Source organism: Coniophora puteana, assembly GCF_000271625.1.
Source record: "Coniophora puteana RWD-64-598 SS2 unplaced genomic scaffold CONPUscaffold_8, whole genome shotgun sequence".
In the NCBI taxonomy this organism is placed as follows: domain Eukaryota; kingdom Fungi; phylum Basidiomycota; class Agaricomycetes; order Boletales; family Coniophoraceae; genus Coniophora; species Coniophora puteana.
This window is the reverse complement of record NW_006913060.1, coordinates 1333678-1354241: the sequence shown is the minus strand read 5'-3', so window position 1 is coordinate 1354241 and position 20564 is coordinate 1333678. Positions and strand designations below refer to the sequence as shown.

General features: G+C 51.7%; 6 protein-coding genes across 6 annotated transcripts; 4 read left to right on the top strand and 2 right to left on the bottom strand.

Annotated features, from left to right (window-relative positions):
• The first annotated feature begins 477 nt into the window (after nucleotides 1-477).
• Nucleotides 478-2049, top strand: CONPUDRAFT_126327 (uncharacterized protein). The gene is made up of 3 exons (XM_007772021.1): nucleotides 478-1119; nucleotides 1168-1253; nucleotides 1316-2049. The coding sequence occupies exons 1-3, from the start codon at nucleotides 1072-1074 to the stop codon at nucleotides 1800-1802; spliced, it is 621 nt and encodes a 206-aa protein (XP_007770211.1). The 5' UTR covers nucleotides 478-1071; the 3' UTR covers nucleotides 1803-2049.
• A 1189-nt stretch (nucleotides 2050-3238) lies between these two features.
• On the bottom strand, nucleotides 3239-4478 carry CONPUDRAFT_166561 (alpha beta-hydrolase; the record flags this gene model as incomplete). Its single annotated transcript, XM_007772020.1, has 5 exons — nucleotides 3239-3826; nucleotides 3888-3905; nucleotides 4020-4104; nucleotides 4190-4299; nucleotides 4365-4478. 5 exons carry the CDS (start codon nucleotides 4476-4478, stop codon nucleotides 3239-3241), a joined length of 915 nt encoding a protein of 304 aa, XP_007770210.1.
• A 2776-nt stretch (nucleotides 4479-7254) lies between these two features.
• On the bottom strand, nucleotides 7255-7820 carry CONPUDRAFT_138051 (uncharacterized protein). Its single transcript, XM_007772019.1, has one exon. The coding sequence runs from the start codon at nucleotides 7537-7539 to the stop codon at nucleotides 7273-7275; it is 267 nt and encodes an 88-aa protein (XP_007770209.1). The 5' UTR covers nucleotides 7540-7820; the 3' UTR covers nucleotides 7255-7272.
• A 1571-nt stretch (nucleotides 7821-9391) lies between these two features.
• On the top strand, nucleotides 9392-11067 carry CONPUDRAFT_83130 (uncharacterized protein). The gene is made up of 7 exons (XM_007772018.1): nucleotides 9392-9518; nucleotides 9580-9881; nucleotides 9940-10000; nucleotides 10051-10353; nucleotides 10418-10490; nucleotides 10560-10676; nucleotides 10733-11067. The coding sequence occupies exons 1-7, from the start codon at nucleotides 9439-9441 to the stop codon at nucleotides 10928-10930; spliced, it is 1134 nt and encodes a 377-aa protein (XP_007770208.1). The 5' UTR covers nucleotides 9392-9438; the 3' UTR covers nucleotides 10931-11067.
• Nucleotides 11068-12673: 1606 nt separating this feature from the next.
• CONPUDRAFT_83128 (uncharacterized protein) lies at nucleotides 12674-15097 on the top strand. The gene is made up of 6 exons (XM_007772017.1): nucleotides 12674-12803; nucleotides 12860-12999; nucleotides 13051-13363; nucleotides 13423-13713; nucleotides 13766-13977; nucleotides 14029-15097. The coding sequence occupies exons 1-6, from the start codon at nucleotides 12748-12750 to the stop codon at nucleotides 14961-14963; spliced, it is 1947 nt and encodes a 648-aa protein (XP_007770207.1). The 5' UTR covers nucleotides 12674-12747; the 3' UTR covers nucleotides 14964-15097.
• A 1661-nt stretch (nucleotides 15098-16758) lies between these two features.
• CONPUDRAFT_166559 (uncharacterized protein) lies at nucleotides 16759-18722 on the top strand (the record flags this gene model as incomplete). Its single annotated transcript, XM_007772016.1, has 13 exons — nucleotides 16759-16947; nucleotides 17011-17031; nucleotides 17098-17145; nucleotides 17203-17217; nucleotides 17274-17280; nucleotides 17331-17388; nucleotides 17441-17464; nucleotides 17515-17643; nucleotides 17697-17756; nucleotides 17844-18051; nucleotides 18101-18117; nucleotides 18183-18272; nucleotides 18388-18722. The coding sequence occupies 13 exons, from the start codon at nucleotides 16759-16761 to the stop codon at nucleotides 18593-18595; spliced, it is 1074 nt and encodes a 357-aa protein (XP_007770206.1). The 3' UTR covers nucleotides 18596-18722.
• Between the last annotated feature and the right edge of the window lie 1842 nt (nucleotides 18723-20564).

Genomic DNA, 20564 nt, shown 5'->3' with positions numbered 1-20564 from the left:
GTGTCGAAGTGACGTCGTGATCGTCCGTTCTTTCTGGGCCCGGTGTCAACTGAGCTCGGCGTCAAATTCCGCTCATCTCGGTCGGCGCTATCAGAGACCGCATATGCATCGGGGGTAAGACTGTAAGTAGTGGAAGTGTTGCCCTGACGCGACGCACTCCCCAACCGGGTTCGGACTTAACCGGAACCATCACGTGAGTGACAGAAAGGGGAGCTTTGGGCGCCTATTTCCTTCGACCAAACTGCCTAATTCTGCTGGTCGTTCGACCTCGACTCCGTCAGGGCCAGAGCGGGGGATCGACACAGTAATCGCTTAGCATCTGCCACATCTATCACAACTACCAATGCACAAAGCTCTCCCGGTTCCTAGCAACCCGGATAGGTCGGATGGCCATATACAGAACACTCGAGGGGGATTGGCTGACGTGTCTGTGAGTGGGCTCCGCACTCGCAGTCTACCGATCCAGATGGGACTGATCTCGCGTCAAAGTAGCTCGCGAAGCAATGACCGGTGCGGCATTGTATCAAGCGGCCGTTCAGGTGGGTTTGAGCCAAGGGCTATAACGTCACGGCGATGGGTTTAAGTCGAACCCGAACGAGGGTGCGGCCGCACTGTTACCGACCAAGATTAGGCACCCGACAGCCAAACTCCTACCTTTAGCGAACCGGGCCCTTATGCTTTGCTGACGACCTCCAGCGATTATCCTGTCGAAGGGCCCGCTAAACAACATTCGCGTCAGCAATATGTCAGTCTCGGCATGTCACGTTGACTCGCACATCAGATAGGCGTTGGCGACATCTCGCGCGGTCATACAACGAACGGAGCAACTTCGTCCCTACATTTGGCCACGAGAACCCTCGGTGCGGGGATCTAATCTCCTGGTTCTGGAACGCTGGAATAACTATGACCAATGACGCACTGCTTGCCCGTATGTACTCGGCACATCCATGTCCCCTGTAGCACTATGTAAAAAGCCATGTTCGCCCTTGGTTCGTCCTACAACTTCTACCAACTACTCCAGCACCTCAGCCTCCTCATCCGACTCTTCACAACCAACTTCACATCACTGCAATGGCAAACGGCAATGAGACATTCCTCGCTATCAATGCAAGCGCTCAGGTATGCCCATTTCATGTGTTCGTCGAAGTTCCCCTGCTGATCTTCTAGCCCCCACAGCTGCAGGCCTTTAGAGACAAGTCTGGTCTCGAACGCGTTGTACTCGCCAACCGAGGCGATCTGCAGCGTCTACTAAGGCAAGCTCTCCCGATGTCACTGTCGTTTCACAAAACTCATCATATCGTTTCCGATTTTCCAGTTGCTTTTTTGGCCAGCCCATTGGCTGTGAAATTATCTACGCCAACACGTCTCCTCGCACGCAGCCCGCCTCGCCAGAGTTCCCTATCACTCAGATGCGCCAAGTGCGCCTCACCTGCGGACTCCGTACCGTCTGCACGGCAACGTCTACTGTCACCATCACCGCGCCCGAGCCAGAGCGCCTGATCCTCGACGAAAAATATCCCCTGGGGCAGATGTTCCAGATGCTCCGGCGCGTCCCGGCCTTCTCGCTGCTCAACATCAGCACGTCTCACGTCAACGGCAAGGAGGAGCTGCAGCGGATATACAAGCTCGAGACGGACGGCGTCGCATGTGCCACCGTCGAGGTCTTCCCAGACCGCACCATGTTCTCTCAGGGCGAGGCCTGGCTGCACAACGAGGACCTTATCATGGAACAGCTCAGCATGGACCTAGGCCCGTCTGGTGGCCTTGCGTCACTTGCTTCGATGCCACTGTCAATGAGCTAAGCGCCGGCCAGTGATGGATGACGCGCGGCCTTTACTAGCTTATCTCACGAAAAGCTCTCTTCGCACCAGGGGAGCGATGCCTTTACGATTCATCAAGTGTACCATACAGATCCGCACACACACACACACATGATACCACTTCCATGCAATGCCGGCACGCGCACACCGGTCCCACTGTACAGTCGCGTAGTATGCTAGCCATGTATCCCGTCAATAATAAGTACATTATAAATATTTTATGATCACCTGAACGCCTCTGTTCTGACACTCGAGAGCCCTCCCGCAGCTAGACACGCGTTGCCGGTAAGCAAGATGACTTTGAGAACCGAGGATGAATTTCCCGCCTTTTTGCGGCCGCGTTCAGACTCGGGATATTGCATGAAGTATGACAGGTACCTAAGCGCGCATCTCGCGGAAGGCAAAGGTGCCGAGCGCCTAGCAGAGCTCAAGGTGAATACAGTTAGACATAATAAAAATATTCGTTTGCTCACAATCGACTATCATTCGAAGGGTAACAGTCGGGCCCCATTAAGCTCGGTTCGTGTTTTTTCTAACCGGCCGGCAAAACCTTCTTTTGTTCACCGTGAACGTCGCAGATCGTTGTATCTCAGCGTAATGGAAGTATTTTTTTCTGACAGCAGGATGATTATCACTTTGGCACAAACATCCGTCAAAAACCCGTCAGCGAGTCCGCCGCTTACCCAGCGGCACTAACCCGTTGCCGGTCCGCTCAACTACCCCTAGTGCCAGCAGAATCATCGATTTATCTCAGTAACGAGGCCGCACCTCGCAGCTGGAATGAATGAACGTGGCGCTCAAGATCAATGACTCTGTTCCAACGTTGAGCTAGCCAACACGTTGACACTCAAAACATGGGTTATGGATCGTTGGTCTTATATTCTGTTCTATTTTATTTTATCTGGGCGTGAACTGGGTGTGAATCTGAAAATCCTGACGTATGTGTAGAGTGATTCTTGATTTTCTACAATGCTGATTTAATTCGATCTTTTCGCGAGCAAAAGAGCGAGCTGTCGAAATCCATGCGGTGCACTCAAGTAAAGAGGCACCGGTGCTTCCTGCTATCTGATTGACCGATCTCAGGTGCCAATGTGTTTGACGTTGACACGGCGGAACATGCTCATGAGCGACGTGATCGGTCGTAATTCATGGTTTTCTGTACCACCGAGAAGCTCTGATAACTGTTCGCTCTATCTCCCTCCACCTTACTCGTAAACGTCCAAACATGGGCTTCTTGGATCTCGTCGCATGGCAGAAGACTCATGAAACACTAGTACGTAGGAGGAAGGAGAATGTCAATACATTGATATCTGATACTATTTCATAAAGCTCATTCAGTACATAGCAATGCCCAAAAAAGGTACAAGTACATCCTAATGTCGGTCGGACCAAAGGGAAGGCGGACTCAGTGTTTTACTTCACAGCTCCCGGAACGCGAGCTTGCAGATTTGTACATAGTCCTCACGCGTGCTGTGCGACGCGGGGGTCTCAAACATGGCCGAGTACGTGTGCGTCGTGGCGACGTAGAGGCGCATGTCCATGCGCACGCCGAGCTTCATGAGCCGCTGCGCGAATACAACCGCCTCGTCGCGGAAGCAGCCGATCTCCGCGATCGCTATGTGGTGCGGCGGCAGACCCCGGAGCTGCTCCTCGGACGCGTACGCGGGGAATCCTTCCCAGTTTGAGGGCGCGTTGAGCCAGTAGAGCGCGTCTGTGTTTTTCTTCGCGGTACAGAAGGGCGAGGGCGAGAGCGGATGCTCCTGGTCCATGGACGGGTAGAGCCCGGGGCGGTTGTCGAGGATGGGGTTGTCGAGGAGAACGAGGCGCGGCTGGATGCCCGGCGTGGGGTTCTCCTGCTTGTGCCGAATAATGGCGACCTCAGCGAGGATAGCACCACAGGACGTTCCGGAGAACACGAGGCGCTCGGGGTCGGCGTTGACGAAGGAGAGACCCTCTGTGCTGGTAAGCCATTGCCAGATGCGGTTAGTGTTGCCGTATTTGGTGAACTGGCTGGAACCAAGCCGATGAAACTTGGACTTGGACTCATTATCAATCCAGATAACACACCTCGCCGCTGTGTAGAGGCTAAAAACCGCGAAGATTAACATTTAGTTGGTCAGTATTGTGGCAGGAGAGGGTGCTTCCAGGGGTCGATTTGAGCTTGTTTCTCGAACCGCGGCAACACTAGATGCGGTACACCTGGTTGTGTGGAGTGGGCCAGGGGTTCTCAGGGGCGAGGCCGTACTCGAGAAGCACGGTGGCGAAACCGGCCTTCGCAAAATGGCTTGAATAATCGATGAGCGTTTACTTGTAGATCTGTCCAAGATCCGTTGGGAGAAGACAACTCACATGTTGATGGGCATGCGGACTCAGGAGTGCTGATAATGAATCCGCCACCCTGGATCCAGAGGACAGCAGGGGTCTTTCCAGTGGCTTTGGCAGGCTTGACCACGATGACACGGATGCCATCGACGAAGGTCTGCTCTACGGTCGCGATATCCGGATGTCCGGTGCCTTGAAGACGGCGCCAGCAAGTGGGCGAACGCCTTCATTGGGGTGGACGGAGACGTCGAACTCCGGGAGCCCTTTGAGAAGAGGCTGGAACTCCTTCAGAGGGTAAGAGAGGTCAGCGTCTTTGGCGAGGAGTGACTTCGGCATGACTAAAGATGTCTAGGTGGATGAATATGTGAATGAAGTACAGCTGAGCAGGGAGAGGTTCGCCCATCCTCGATGTTCGACTTTATAAGCAGAGAAAGGTGTACCACTTGAGAGCCAACTACTAGCGTTCGGAATTCTGCCGTGCATAACATGCAGCGATTACAAGACACGCCTCCGCTGCTCTCCGGCATTTAGACGGCAAGGGGTAGGGAACTCGTTATTTTAGTACATCAATATCTAGTTACGCAAGGACACAGGAAGCGCAACGGTTCCAGGTCAAGGAGTAACTAACAATCTGTAAAAGTTTGTTCGTAAAGAAGCTTGTGTTGATGATGACAGCGGGCAAGTGCGTGTGAAATCCAGAACGCAAGCCAAAACTTATACGTGTTCAGAAAGGTACTCCTTAATTGTGAATGGGGAGATCTGTCAATGGTCAAGCTGGACACAACTATAAGATTACATGCCAGCTTTTCAAACGATTTAATCAACATTATTTTTGTTGGACGTCTTACATGCTTTTAGGGTATATACTACATACGGCGTTTCAAGCTTATCGGAAATTGGGATTGCTCTTTTTTTCAAACCCTTTCAGCGCAAGTCAAGTGTGTGTGATGGCTTATCGGAGTCAAAGGCACACGAGCTGACAACACGTCAGAACCAAGGCACACTAGCTTCACCAATATGGCTCAGGTGTTAATAAAAACACACCTCTGCTCGCAACCAGCTTATTGATTTGCGTAAATGTGTATGCGATATTATTGGACATACCAACACAGGAAAATAGTGCGCAGAGGCGCATTTCATACGGTATAACATAGGGAATATGTACTGAAAGAATCGTAAATAGCAGTTAACAGCGACAAAATTGACAGGGTAGACACGAAGCATAATGGTTGGGGGAGGCACGGCGGCTGGACAATATTTGACACTAATTCAGCGCTCAACATTGGCTACAAACTACATTATACACATGCTGATGGGGAGAACGGCGCACAGACGTTATTATGAGGAGTAGGGGTAGATGCAGGAGGAGACCAGCGGATGGCGATGTAATGCGGGGACAGGCCTCCTTTTATACAGGAAACCCCAGGGGCTTCACGTACACGTACAGAGGGTTCTTGTCTTAGGATTAGGAAAGGAGCTTTCGACAGATTAAATGCAGAGCCGGATTAGGACGGCTGGCAAACATCAATCAAGGGGTAGTGTCATTTAACAGTAAACCAAAGGAGGGCCTAGATGACTTGAAGTCGGGGTCTGCTGACGAAAAGCAGGCATGCGCAGCAGCGGTATAGCACAGGAGACTGTAAAGTGAATAAGACGCCAAGAAAGCTTTCTAAGTGGCCTACTGTTTTATTACACATCAATTCATCGTGAGGGGCCTCAGTGTTACGCATAGGAGCATTCAAAGCGGGTGGATCAAGCGGCCCTCCAGTCCAACGCGAAAGCCAAACAGAACCAAACGAATAACAGTAAGAAGGTTAACTATACGGGAAATAGTTTGATTTTGGAAGCTGTACTCCTGAGCGACACGTGCACTGTAACAATATTGCTGTAACATATCACTGGAAACAATTCACGATAATGGGCATGAATTACCTTGAAATTATTGTAAAAATAAAGGTGAATGGGTTTTGATGATTAGTCGATTATTACCGAGAAGAAAGCATACTGCACTTACACCTGTTGTGGATCAATTCATGGTAACAGGCGATTAATTATCAAAATCCATTCAACTTAATTTTCATAGTAATTTCAAAGTAATTCGCGCTCATTACCATGAATTGTTTCCAGTGTATTCATCTTGAGTTCGCGGTGGCGTGGGAAATCGCTAAATTAAATGCTGCGTATCCGGGTCCGCTCCAACTTCCATTGCAACTTCGATGGTCAGGTGGTCTGGCAGTGGGCACGTAGTAGTGGCTGGGAGCAGATACGTGAGTCAGGGATTTCCCATTTTGTCACACATTTCACCCACTGTTGCTAACCTTGGCTCACATACTCAGGCCTGGCTATAGTTGGGCTATGGCAAGCAGCCCGCGTTTGAGGCGCCATTGCGCGGCGGCGACTTGGTGATGTCACATCGCGCTCGGCCTTGAGATTGGTTCCGCTCAAGCAGCAGGAGGCAGAAGGGCGCTGAGAATGTCGACCCCGATGTGATAATTCCCTTGGCCGATCTGTATCGGGCCGCCAAAGCTGCCACCGCGACCTACGGAAAGGTCGATGTCCTCGTCAACAGCGCAGGTACGGCTGCCGCGACGGTTTCAACCCTCGGAACAGCCATGATCGAGTGTATGTTTAGGATTCATCTCGGTCAGTGCCGTTGGGGAAGCAACGTATGTTCAATCAAACTTGCTTTGGACATGTTCCTGACGCCCACTCGACCACAGGCCCGAAGACCCATATGATCAGTTCAAGTGTGTACACATCACTTGTTCTGATGAAAGGAGGAGTGGCTGCTCATTGATTTATTCTTGAAGAACCAATGCCTTCCGTGCCCTGAACGTCACTCGGTTATGCATACCCTACGTGCGAGATTGGATGACGGATATGATTGCGTTCATGGGCCCCGTCGGTGGTTTGCGTTGCGTATTCAAAGATTGACGCCCATTCACATCGCACTGAGTGTGTTTTATTATTGCCCAGTGAGCGCCTCAACTTCCCGATGTATGCAGCTACCAGATATGCATTCCAGGGTGCGTAGTATTCTGCCTCATGGAATGCCTATCCATGACGAATGTGACCTAACAACGAGCACAGGTGTATCGGAACTCTTGCACGGCGGGATCGCGACTCCAGGCTATGCTAGCAGCGGCAGCATCGTCTTTAATGAGCCAGGAAGTACCCGCTCAAACGTCCTGCATTCTGGACACCGGGGTCCACAAGGGTCCGCACAAAAATAGGACTGAGGACTGCGAGTCGGATGCTCGGCGAGCAACGCAAAGCGTCTCTTCTTGTTTAAGACTTCTCGTGTTGTTATTTTAAGAATCGGTTCCAGTAATTCGGGCGCGCGCGCAGCCGCGAACGGCAAGCAGCTCGGCGATCCTGTCAGAACGCCCTCTATCATCGTGGGTGTGATCCGCGGGGAGGGGGTTGCCACTGGAAAGCCGTTCCCAACCAATCTCGCGTAGGGGAGCAACTCGTACTCCGGCGGCACATTGTACTGTGGGAACGGACTGGAAACGGGAAGAATGGAAAGACGTCATTTTCAGCGCTGACCTCCAAGGGATCGTGGACGATAAAAGCGGACAGCGAGATTCATTTCCTTGAGGATATGGGAACGCATCATTAGAGATCTCCGTCTTTGCATGTATTACCTGTGCTACTCTGATTCAATCTAGATCGATGATACCAGCACGAGCATAGGGTCACGTCACTTGTCGAAAGATAAGAAAGATAAGCCAAAGACAGTGTTTGTGAACAGCAGAGACAGTGCAAGCTCTTCTATCTCGTCTTCGGATCCCAGTCTTTGACGTATTATTGTGACGGAGTGACTTGTGAGTGAACATTAACTTCGTATCGGCGAGCCGTAACTGTTTACTGTAACCTATGAGTCCCATACTGAACGATGACGTCTTTCCCCACTCGTAACCATTACTTTGTTGGTCCTATCCATATCCAGCATTGCGAGCCGAAGGCTCAATCACTTATCTACCCGCCCTCATCGTGAGCAAAGGCGGGTTCTACGCTGTTCTACGGTGCCTTATGCCAGTGGTTCTAGCCGAGACTGCGCGCTGTGTCAGACGGAGACTTGAAGTTGCCAATCGTCGCGTTTACTATCAAGCTATTGGTATTGTTATTAGCGAGTGCCTGGACCAGATTGACGAATTGTTGTGTTGTTGGAGGCAGCATAAGTATACATTCATACAGTGAGAGGCACGGTACCCCGCACGCCTTAATGTGTCACTGATGAATAATACTGATCTGGATGAAGCTGCCAACTGTGTTCTCACAAACAGGGTCAGCTGTGAATATACTTTCATTTTCAGGTTAGTGTTCGTTCTCGGAAGCGTTGCTGAAGAACGCAAAATAGTTGCGCATGATCAGCGTTCAATGCACGATTGCGTACATACTGTACCAGTGGGCTTGTCAGGTGTCTAACGTTTTCTGGTAAGTAAAGAAAGTTAATACTTCATCCAGTTAATGACCTCGTTACCGGTTGACCCACCAAAGCCTAATCCTCTGCATCAGAAATATTCATGAATCCAAAGATTTTGTCCTGCTACGCCGTTCTTTTCATCTACCACGGAGTTCGTTGTGGCGTAGGAACGCGCTAGTCTTGATATGTCGAAATGCTTCCGCGACCTTGCTCCGGATTTAGCCGAAAGACCCACTCGCGGTGGCTGGTGGTCGTCACGCGTCAACGTCTTTCGTTCTGCTCGTCTTCCACTCATCATGGTGTGTGCACACTTGGACATCCATCCATCGACACGTGCGACGCTCAGTCTTCCATCGGAACCTCTCATCGGCGAGTTCTCCCTCCTAGATGGGCATAGTAGATCCTTCACAACTTCTGCATCAAAATGCTAAGCTGGCGTGCGATTGGTCGACACGTCTGGTCCCTCCCGATAACCCGTCAGCGCTCGATGACATTGGTTTCCCGCGTAACTCGCTCTCCGGCTGACTCAAGATAACATATACGCATTTGGATCGACAGATCGGGGGCAGCACAGCTGCGCTGTTAATCCATTGTAGTCCTCATATGCGGAAAGACCCCCTGAGCAACATGGAAACGGCGGAGGGTCGGAATGCGGCCGCTCCAGTGGGAACCGCCCGTCACGTCCCTTCATCGGCTGCAACCTCAGTCTATGCATCCGAGCCAGGCGTTCTGACACTGCAACATCCGGCCAAGACTGGCCTTCTATTACCGTTGCCGCATATATGCTTACTTATATTCAGCTTTTTTCACTTCCCGCCTCGTGCGCGACCACAGTTACTGCTCTCAGCTCAACCTGAGTCTTTCACCATGCAGTTCGTCATTGTCTCTCCCAACTCTTCCAACCGCCAGAAGCGTCGCCCGAGACTGGTTACGTCCTGTGATAACTGGTGAGTGACCGACTTCGAAGCCCTCTCCTTTTCCCGAAACCTCGGCCTAACCATGTCCCAGTCGAAGCAGGAAGATTAAGTGTGTCCAAATTTCGGATTCGAAGTGCGAGGCCTGCGAGCAAGCCGAAATCTCGTGCCATTACGGGGACCGGGAACGCTTCTACGCTGGCGTCAGTGGGGGTGGCGTCAAGAAGCGTACGGGATCGAGACGCCAATCCCCTACCCATGAAGTCGGAGCTTCTCGCTCACGCGCGTCGTCCACGTCGACTCCCTCATCGAGCTCGCCATCCCCACGGTTATCCCAAACACCCGCGCAGTTGTCATCACCAGCTACATCAAGCGATAGCTTGCAACCTGTCTCAGGTATGTGTCAAATTCTCTCAGGATACTCCACGTTTCCTGAAGCGCGTCGGGTTTCAAGGCGACCTCATGTATCACTCTCTGCTGAGCAGCATGCCAGGCTCTGGGTTCTCCTTGGAAGGGTATGTTGTTCCTGATCATAAGAACGCTTCTGCTCACGCCATGCACACAGCTGTTCACCTCCGACGCCAGGCACGCCTTTGCCTGACTTCTCAGCGGACTGGCTATCCTTCGGCCTCGATCAGCAGCTCTCGCCATCATTCACTGCTCCCGATCAATCTGGACGCGTTCTTCTGTTCGACCCCGAACAGCCCCGATTTCCACACAAGTCGTTGATGCCCTATTTCATTGGCGTCTTCCTGCAGAAGATGGGCTCGCAATATCCTTTCATGACCTATCAGAATACCCTGGACCGGTATAATCTAGGCGAGCTTCCCCCGCTGCTGTGCAACTGCCTCGCTGCACTTGCTGTTCGGTATGTAGCAACCCCAGATCTTATTCGCGTCATGCTCAACTGAGTTCTCGAACACTATGAATAGGTATTGTGATCTGCCCGACCTGATCAATCGGGGCCTGGACGGCATCGCCCAGCAGTACCTCGAACGCGCAAAGGTAAACATAGCCATCACCGACACAACGTTCCGCTTAATCTGACCAAACGGCTTCTTTTACTCTTCTCAGAACATCTTCTCCGTAATTATGAGCAAGCCCGCCCCGGATACGCTTTACGCCCTCTTATTGCTGTCCTGGGCCGAGCATCGGCATGGACGGGTGTCTGATTTCCGAACCTACAGCCAGGTGAGCCCAAACCTTCTGCCTGCCTGATCGCCGTCGGCTGACCCCAAGCTCGAAAGATGGCCATGCGCATGGCGATGGACCTCGGCCTCTCAAAAGCGTCTGATGTCGCCTCTCCGACGGATCCGACGCGCGTGACCTGGTCAAGCGTAGTTCAACTTGAGACCTTCGCCACAGCAAGTGGGTCATCATCTGCGCACTTCGCTATTCCACCATCGTTGATCATGGTTCATTTCCTATCAGGCATTCATTATTAGACTTGTTATGGCTGAGCAGCATAGAGACAGACGACATACACACTTTTCTTTCGTTATCATCGGATCGTTACCATCATCAGGACGGTCCCCGCTACACCGCTACATTCACGTTTAACTTCCTAGCATTCTAATCACCCCGCACCCCGCGCGCGATGTATTCATTAGACACCGGCTTTAGCTGTACCAGTATGATATCATTATTCTGCATCGTCTTTCTTCTTTCCCGTAGTTCAGTGATAGTTAGTATTGCCGGCGAATACTACAGATTTCAATCAAATGCATACAGGGACATCCTGATTACCCTGATTACGCCTAACCGAGATGAACTGTCAGTCCCAAGTAAAGATGGAGCCTGACTTGAGCTATGCTTGATTTCTATAGCTACAGCGATTCTCCAGCAAAGAAATCAACTACTGACGTCACTCGAGTCATTGATGCAGGCGTTTGGATGCAGGCGTTTGATGCGCGGTGCTTTAGCTTCATTTGCCGCTACCATCTGTCGACGATCGTGCGCGAACTCTTCTTTGTCTTGAAGCGGCCGGTACCATACACTCGACGAGGATGATATCAACACACTCTATCACAGCGAAGTAATCAATATTAATCCGATCCGCGGACGTTTGAGACTGGCAGCGTACACCCGCAGGAAAGCTCGATAACGCTGGGTGCGGTTGCCCTTCATTGAAGGCAATTTGTGATCTACGGCGAGGACAGCTGCGCGCGTTATCGGGTCCCTAGCGCACGCAATGCGCAACTGGATTACAAATTCCGTATGGTCCTTCATCATCGGGACAGTCACTTTATTGAGCCGCCGGTCCCACTCGCCCCACCTGGGCGTACTTTGAAGTCCGTGTGCCTGTTAACATGGACCTGGAAAATGGCAACTTACTCAAGCGCCGCTACGCTTACATATATCGGGGACGCTGTGTTTGCCCTTGAGCCTCCACAGAGAGATTAACCTCTCTATGTTCCCGAAGGAGGATTGACGACGATGATAAGATTCATCCGACAGGTATGGGGCTAGAAGTCGGGTAGTCACGCTGCAATATTGTTCAGCAAAACAACGATCAAACTCTGTGCGATCAGAATACGGAAAATAGGTGAAGGTTTGCCAAGCTGGCCCTGAGTTGCACTGCGGGGGTTCTCACTGGGACCTGGTGGGAGTGGTTGTGCGGCGCGACGCCCCTAACTTTATGGCTTGCCTAAAGCGGTGATAAGCCACGTGAAGGTTACGTCCGCGGTAGGCTGTTCGACACGGAGAACAATCGCGCCTTTCCTCCGGACCTTCTCGCCCATATGGTTATCGGACGCTGACAGCCCCCCATCCTTGCGGACGTGATCGTAATGAGCTACGTCTAGCTCGCACAGGCAGGAGGGGGTCATCATTGTATCGAGTCCAGATGCGGCCTGTCCCTGGGATTCCCAGCGCACTCAATTGAACGCAATAGACGCGGGCATCGCTTCTAGCACTTTCGTATCAAGGATGTTTCCTCTCTCAGCCCATCTCTCCGCCGTGATCCCGTTTCCTCCGGGGTGGATTGTTGGCCAGACCGCATCCGGAAACGGCCGTACCTCACACATCGGGTAATTGCCCCTTGGAGAGCATTGCTGCTTGGGGGTTCCCAAGGTCTCACTGGGATTCTTCAGCGTCGGCGCCGCCGTCAAGTCGTGTTTTGCGGTCAAGTCTAACGTTGATATAAAACAGGCGCGACAAACTTCGGGATGAGGACATCAGCTTCAACACTCCTCTCTCGGCCTCTCAAGCCTCCCCAGATCCCTTAGAACTTCTCCACTCTCCCCATCCAAACATAACAGCAATGGCCACCTCAGGATTCTCTGCCGACGATTACGCTGCTCCCTACACCCTTGATCAGTGAGTTGAATGCAGTCGGGTAAACCTTGGTAACATCTAACCGGCACTTTTTGCAGCGTTAACAAGTCCCTGCCTAACACTCAGGGCGTGAACCCCATTGTCACCTACCCCAACCTCCTCAATGGCACGAACTGCGAGAAGCCTGTGGTAGCTGACTACCAAAAGCGCTCTGAGATTGATGTGTTGATCATCGGCGGTGAGCTTCTTTTCTTTCACTTCTTTGTCGCGAACTAAGCATGGTTCCTAGCTGGACCCGTTGGTCTTACCACCGCCGCCTCCCTCGCTCGTCAGGGTGTCACTCTCCGCATCCTCGACAAGTCTCCTCACCCCCTCGTTGTCGGCCGTGCCGACTCGCTTCAGCCCCGTACGATGGAGGTCCTCGCCCAGATTGGCCTGGGTGAGGAGGTGTTCGCTCTCGGCCCCCGTATCGAGCACACCGTTGTCTACAAAGATGGCAAGAAGCAGATCTTTGCCGAGTCCCACCAGTCGGACCCCCGTGAATGCCGCTGGCAAGGTCTGCACGATGTCACCCAGACGGAGATGGAGCACGCCCTCATTCGGTATGTCACCCTCGGCTTCATTCCGAGGACTTTACGGAATGCTAACCGCTACAATGCAGTGATCTCGTACGCCACGACATCCTCGTCGAGCGTCCCTGCACGATGACGTCCTACAAGTTTGACGAGTCTGCTGACCCCGCCGTCACCCACCCCATCACTGCTGAGATTATCAACGAGGCCACCGGCGAGAAGGAGACCGTCAAGGCTCGCTACCTTGTCGGCAGCGACGGTGCTCACAGCATCATCCGCAAGTCGCTTCCTATCGAGTTCAACGGCATCAAGACGGATCTGCACTGGGGTATCGTTGACGCGGTGTTCGAGACTGACTTCCCTCACCGCTGGACTTTCGGGTATGTATCGTCATTGACGGATAATCAACCACGTGGCTAACGTCTTCTTTAGCACTGTCCTCAGCTCCGAGCACGGTGGTTGCTTGATTATTCCCCGTGAGCGTGACATGGTCCGTCTGTACGCCCAGCTCTGGCCCGAGCCTGGCCAGGAGTTCGACCACTCCAAGTGGGGCCCCGAGGAGGTTCTTGCGCAGCTGAACAAGATCTTTGCCCCTTACTACCTCAAGTACGCCAGCCCTGTCGACTGGTACGCGATCTTGACCAGTAAGTCTGCAATGCATTTGTCCACTATTCCGATTCTCATCATCCTCACAGTCAACGAGCGTGTCGCGAGCACCTTCGAGTACAAGGACCGCATCTTCCTTGCTGGTGACTCGTGCCACGTGCACAGTGCTAAGGGCGCCTTCGGCATGAACACTGGTATCATGGATGCCCACAACCTTGCTTGGAAACTCGCTCTCCTCTCCCGCGGCATTGCCAAGCCTTCCCTCCTCAAGACCTACGACGTCGAGCGCCGCGAGAACGCCCTCCGCGCCGTCGCTACCTCCGCACGCTACCTCCGCTTCGTCGGCAACTGCACCTTCGAGAACATTGACGGCACTGAAAGCTCCAAGCTCGATGATAACGTCGTCAAGGCCGAGGAGGGTGAAGATATCCACGTCGCCTTCTTCCGCCAGTTCGCGCAGGAGAATGGCCGCTTCCTCATCGGTCTCGACGTCGACTACCGCGAGAACGCCATCAACAAGAAGGTCGACCCCGCCATCTCCAGCGCCCGCGCCGGCTACCGCGCCCCCGACCCGCGCGTCGCCCTCTCCCGCGACCGCTCCGCCCGTCTGTACGACGCCTTCGGCCGCCTCGACCAGTTCAACCTCGTCGTCTTCGCGAGCAACCTTACGGGCGCCGTCGTGCCGAAGCTGCAGGCCGTCGAGCAGTACCTCGCGTCGAGCAAGTCGTTCTACGCACAGTACATGAAGTCGGATCTTTTCAAGATCGTCCTCGTCGTCCGCGGTACGCCCAAGCTCGCCGAGGAGCGCATCCACCAGCTGCCCTTCTTCTCACAGAAGGCGCAGGTTGTCTACGACGACCAGCTCCCCGTTGGCATCTTCGGCGCCGACGCGCATGCGCTGTACGGTGTCAGCCACGAGGACGGTGCCGTCGTTGTCGTACGCCCCGACACCTGGGTCGGCACTGCCGTTCCCCTCGAGAAGGTCTCCAGCCTTGAGAGCTACTTCGCTGAGTTCCTCGTCTAGATTAGTGGGTTTCTGAGGGCCGTGTGTGGATATTAGACTGGTGTTAGATCTATTAAATTATGTATTTCTATTTTGTTTGTTTCATCATTTACGCATTTCATCTACTACTCTGCAATTCAATCTCATTATCTCTCTCAACTTAACACTTGTGCGCTGTGAAAGGAAGTTTGTGGTCAGCTTCAGCACTCTTCAGATGCCTTGAGTAGGGTCTTTGGATCGTCGCCTATCACTTGTCTCCGTAAAAACATCATACAAGCGCCACGTCGCGGGCCCCAGTTCAATTCGCGTGATCGGTTGCATTGCCTACGTGGGTGACATGGATTGCCTCAGCGTCTTCTCTACTAGCTTGATTACCTCTCATGTAGACTTTGAATCTCTCACCGCGCTCGCACTTGGCTACATCTTTTGGATAGATCAATTGATCGCATAGGATACGGCATCCATCACTAAATGGGCGGACCGAATATAAGTACATGAGCAGTAGTAGAATCCGTTATAACTGACACCGTACCTTAATGATATTTCGAATCTCCAGCACGAGTGGAGCGTAAAGTCCGTTTTTAACATATGGGAAATCAGACCAAAATCAGACGGTGAAATGGTCAGATCAGGGATGATATTATAATATTGATGGCTATCTTACCGTTGACGGAGCCTGCATGATAATTACATGATAAGATCGGCTGGTGATTTATGCCGTATGATCAAAACTCACACCATATGATGAGGACTCGCAATCTCACCCATGATTCCAATGACAAGACATTTATTGTGAACATTATATAGTACAGCATGTAGCATTAATCAAGGTTAAAACGATGAATGAGGTAAATACACGAGAGCAGGAACACGAGGGCAGCAGCATGATAGCAACAATGATACATGAGAGCAGCAGCAGCACACGAGATCAGGAGGTCTGAGGAAAGAATTAGAGCTTACAGACCATGAAGCCGGTAGTCGATGACAGCACTCGTCTATTTTCGGGCTCTGACTCTGCCAATGAGGTAGCCGAAGGCGGGTGGGGACGCGAATAGTGACCATCAACTCGGAATATGATAGCCTCAGACTTCAGGCTTGTGATCCAGGTCCTCGCTGACAGCTGGGGGATGGGTGGTGCAAGACTTCAACGAGGCTGCTGGGTTGCTCATCTTCTGTCGAGTCGGACGTTGAGAAGTGACCTGGACGTCATCTGTGGCAGAGAGATCGCGTTAATGGTCCTGTGAACGCGTGCTCATCCCAAACAACTCAAGCTACTCACATTAACCGTCTATGGCTCTTTGTCCATCACTTTCCACCGGGTTGAGCTAAAAGGAATGAAAAATGAGTGAGTGATGGGGCAGCAGCGACAATGCATGCACCTCATCATAGTAGAGTGCATTGAAAAATGCTGTTGGCTTCGTGCTTAAGGGGTTCTGGCTTTCGGGAGGTACTTATATGCATAGTAAAACGTGCCAGACTTACCAGAGCCAAAACACCAGAAGAACTTGACAATTCTAAGACAAGTGGAGGTGGCGACAATCGGTGGTGGGAGGCGTGTCAGACAGGTGAGGAAGGCAAACAGAGATTACAGGGGGGGATAAATAGCGGGGGGAAGAAAGAGAAACGGTTGAAGGGAGGAGAGAGAAAAGGCGGGGAGAGTGTTCAAAAAGGCGAAGGCGAACAAAAATGTCTTATCTTATCTTATCTTATCTCTCCATCAGCTTTAGGGCTGGCTTCATCATCTGTCTCTGTTTGGCCAGAATTATTAGAGGTCCTCTTCTATTTCATTTTGCCGTCGTTCTTGTAGCTGGAATGCATGTCGTTGCTTCAAATTATCAAGCACGCTCCGCGCATTGACCGTTCGCCAAGATCCTCCTGCTTCCCTGTCGCAATCCAGCTTGCGCTCGACATGTACCTCAAACTGCACATCCACGAGCGTAATATTCGGCCGTATGCTGTCAAGGCACACGGAATCGTCGGAAAGGTGTACCCGATACTGGGGTGGGTGCAGATGTTGTTTGGGTCGATAGTGTTCAGGGGGTATTGTCGGGGTGGACACTTGGGATAGTGTTTGGCGCATTACATCATGGTACGTTGCTTTTGCTCGCATGCATTGTACAATCGGGCGCGTGTTCACGTTTTGACGCTGGTTTAGGGAAGCGGGTTCATTGTGTATGGCACTATCATGGCTATCGTGTTCATCGTTGGCGAGTCTTGGGTGCGGTGGAGCGGGAGGAGCCCAGAATGGTGGGATTCCTAGGCCATTACTCTGTGGGTGCGTACCTCGTGCCTTCACTCTACTAAGCAATGAACATCTGATCTGGAGTAAAGGGGATTGGTATGTCAGGCCCCATCATCATCCTGGCGTTACGCTCACCCCTAGTACAGTCAACACGTTCACCGAGCATCACGGGGGTGCTTGGTCGGTCAAGGATATGCAGCATACGTAAGTCTTTGGACAATCTCACGAATTACAACCTACTCACCGAGGTGATCAGTATCCTCGGTGATCTTTGCAAGTTGTAACAGCGAACTCTGGTCTGAGGATCCGAGGCTCACGGAGAGTTTACAGGGTGGACGTGAGGCATGCGAGGCATTTTCCTGTCGCGGAACAACCAGGCATGTCGCCAGCGCTCCTGACATGCGCTATTTTCGCTGACATTACCTATGACCTCCAGCGTTCCGTGATTCCTAGTATTATGTACGATCCGCTTACATGCCCACATAGCAATTCAGATGACTAACATACCACAGCATTATCCTCACAGGATGGGCTATGGCAGGACATGCACAAGCGCTTATGATCTCGACGATAGTCAGCTAGCGTTCTTTTACCTCTTCACTCTATCACTTCCTTTCTCCCCTTCCATTGGGCTGACTTAACGCTGTATGGCTTGAACAGGTCCACGCGACGTTTGGCTACACTCTCTCAGCTGCCGGGCTTGCACGCATCGTTGAAGTGTGCTTCCTCTCCTCGGCGAGGTACGATGTCCCACCGGTGCAGGGTGATAACAACAGCAAACACACGCTCGCGCCGGGAGATTCGTTGGCATTGCAGGAAGCTGGGAGAGTCAACGCTGAGATAGCGTTCAGGCACTTGTCACCTTTCGTACGCTTTTCTTTGCGTGTTATCAATCTGTGCTCACTTTCATCGCTAGCTATTGGTTGTTTCTGGGTTCGTGTCACGATTCCGTTCGGGGTTGGTGTACATTTGGCTAACTACTATATGCGCGTATGCAGAATCCTGTTCATGTCAGCGACAGATGAAGAGCTTGGATTTGTCAACGATGAAGGCATGGACCATGTCACGTACATCCTTATCATGTTCAGGTCCGTCTCTCCTTCCTTTCCTTTCAACCTTTTCTTGTCTTCTTCGTCCCTGTCACACGCCTCGACCCATTCTTCCTTCTTATCGATTCAACTGACACCTCGCTTCAATCTACAGCATCGCATTCCTCTTGTATACCCTCGTACTAGCGCTCATTCACCTCTTCACCATTTCGGGCCGAAATGCGTCCTCGAATTCTCAAACCTCTCTGGCAGGTGATAACGCCATTGAACTCACCTCGCCCTGCGGGGCTACGCCCAAGTGGTATGCTGCTGTGCCGGGCAAAGCGGAGGAGACACATGTGCTCGGTGAAGACAAAGATTAGTGTCAATGCCTCTTCTATGACATCGATGATGGTGGGTTTAGGCATTAGTGACGTCCACGTGTAAACGACGAGGCGTGTATGTTGCGTGTATGCTGTAGTGCCTATGGGCGCTTGTTATCCGTTTGTTGAGTTCATGCGTCGTCTCAGGCGTTTCCGCCACACTAACTCATTTTACAAATCTATTTGTAAAATATGGGTGCTCAGACGTGCTTGCTTGCTCCGTGAGCGCGTGGCTTTAAATACCAGCAGTTCAAGTTTAGTTTTCAAAGGGAATGTCCCTATTTCAATGCGCCCGGATGCAACTCGGGGTATAAGCCAAGCTCGAGCCTGAGTGAACGTTAAGTGAAGATGAGGCTCTCACCAACGCAACCGGGTCTGCATCATTGTAAAGGTCAGCGGGTATTCGAATCTCTACCATTTTTATTGTTCGTTAGTGTTCGTGTCTACCTAAAGCGGTGGCTGCCATATGCAGTTGAAGTTATCGCTCAATGATAATTTTGTTTCTGAAATGGTCTCCGTATTTTATATTCGACTAACAAATGTACGAGCAAGATCATCGATTTTGATCAATGGTAAAGTGTCCGCGACATGGTGTTCGGCCGAAATTCACTGCCACACCATAACGATATGTTAACTCAATGGGAATGCGTCACCATTCGTGATCATGCAAAACTGTCTCGACGACGATATTATAACGGTGATCACTCGGTATAACGGTCAAACTTTTCCCACCCATTTAGTGATGTCCAATCCCTCTACGGTTATCAAATTGCCTTATTTTATTCCGGTCACACCACGTACGCGGTCCGCCGCGCGCAGCCGGGAAATTGAAAATGGCTCTGGTCCCACTCCGAGTCTAAGCTGTTTCCGAGCATACTAGGCCACCATGACCGGTACGCAAATCGCAGATTATAGCTCATGACCACGTTGGCTGATGCGCAGTTGTGAAGCCCTGCCGAGTGGTTCAATGACTGTTCTTGGGACGGCTATGATTCCTAGATATCACCGGCACTGCACGTTCAACGTTCAACACTGCACGTAGTTGACCTGTCACCCTTCCCGTGTCGACTCAGTGCTCCACTAGAGGCGCTGCCTGTGGCGCCAGCCCGGTGCGTAATCATCATGTACACGTCAACTGGTTCGGGCAACCTGACAGCTGCTAGAAGGGACGTCGCTGTTCCGTCGGCAGCGGACTTTAGCGTGTTATCCGCATCCACGGCATCATTGACACCGCCGACAGCGTTGTACCTATACCCTCGCTCGGATTGCTATTGCAGTCATCTTACGAAGGACCAGTTACCGTCTTGGAGTTCTGCCCGCTCAAGATGACTGCCCCTTCAGAGCTAGTATCCGAGCAGCGGATTAACTCGAGCCAGACTACATGTGGCTTACACCAACGGTATGCACCTTCGTCCGCTTCAATGTCTGAGTCATGACACCTATCTTCTATGTACGTAGTGGGTATGCTAGCGTTGGTGCTCTATGATCATCGTAAGCTCGTAATGCAAATTCACAAATGTGACCTCGCTGACACTTGGTTAGTCGTCCACCTTGATGATGAAGTAAGGCTCCTAGTGACATCCTTTTTTATGATGCTCACACGTAACTGGGCTGACAGGTGAAGTATATCTGGGTACGTCTACAATAATTTCCTTTGGAAGACCCTAACGACGAAGAGACTAGAGCGCAAAGCTTTCCGTCGGAACGGGCTTGTATGCTTTGGTCAGTGTTATTGATCCTGCGTGCGCGTATAGTTTTGTAACTCAGCACGTATTTCAGTCACACTATCTAGGCGTACTGTATGCTTTGTATGCTCGACCATCTTGCACACTCTTCGGTGTATTGATGGCTTTCTCCCTCTAGTGTCGCAGTCTGTTTGTACTGGACATCTTGATTGAGTTCCCTGAGCTTACCCGTGTGCAATTACAGACCAGATAATCGGGGTTTCAGACAAAGTAAGCCCTCTCTC

Excerpts from the sequence above, each read along its gene's own strand:
- CONPUDRAFT_126327 (XM_007772021.1), top strand. The coding sequence starts at position 1,072 with ATGGCAAACGGCAATGAGACATTCCTCGCTATCAATGCAAGCGCTCAG. Across the intron at positions 1,120-1,167 it reads CTATCAATGCAAGCGCTCAG|CCCCCACAGCTGCAGGCCTT; the intron begins GTATGCCCATTT and ends CTGATCTTCTAG. Across the intron at positions 1,254-1,315 it reads GATCTGCAGCGTCTACTAAG|TTGCTTTTTTGGCCAGCCCA; the intron begins GCAAGCTCTCCC and ends CCGATTTTCCAG.
- CONPUDRAFT_138051 (XM_007772019.1), bottom strand. The coding sequence starts at position 7,539 with ATGATAGAGGGCGTTCTGACAGGATCGCCGAGCTGCTTGCCGTTCGCG.
- CONPUDRAFT_83130 (XM_007772018.1), top strand. The coding sequence starts at position 9,439 with ATGCAGTTCGTCATTGTCTCTCCCAACTCTTCCAACCGCCAGAAGCGT. Across the intron at positions 10,354-10,417 it reads CTCGCTGCACTTGCTGTTCG|GTATTGTGATCTGCCCGACC; the intron begins GTATGTAGCAAC and ends CACTATGAATAG. Across the intron at positions 10,491-10,559 it reads AGTACCTCGAACGCGCAAAG|AACATCTTCTCCGTAATTAT; the intron begins GTAAACATAGCC and ends TACTCTTCTCAG.
- CONPUDRAFT_83128 (XM_007772017.1), top strand. The coding sequence starts at position 12,748 with ATGGCCACCTCAGGATTCTCTGCCGACGATTACGCTGCTCCCTACACC. Across the intron at positions 13,364-13,422 it reads ATGGAGCACGCCCTCATTCG|TGATCTCGTACGCCACGACA; the intron begins GTATGTCACCCT and ends GCTACAATGCAG. Across the intron at positions 13,714-13,765 it reads CCTCACCGCTGGACTTTCGG|CACTGTCCTCAGCTCCGAGC; the intron begins GTATGTATCGTC and ends CGTCTTCTTTAG.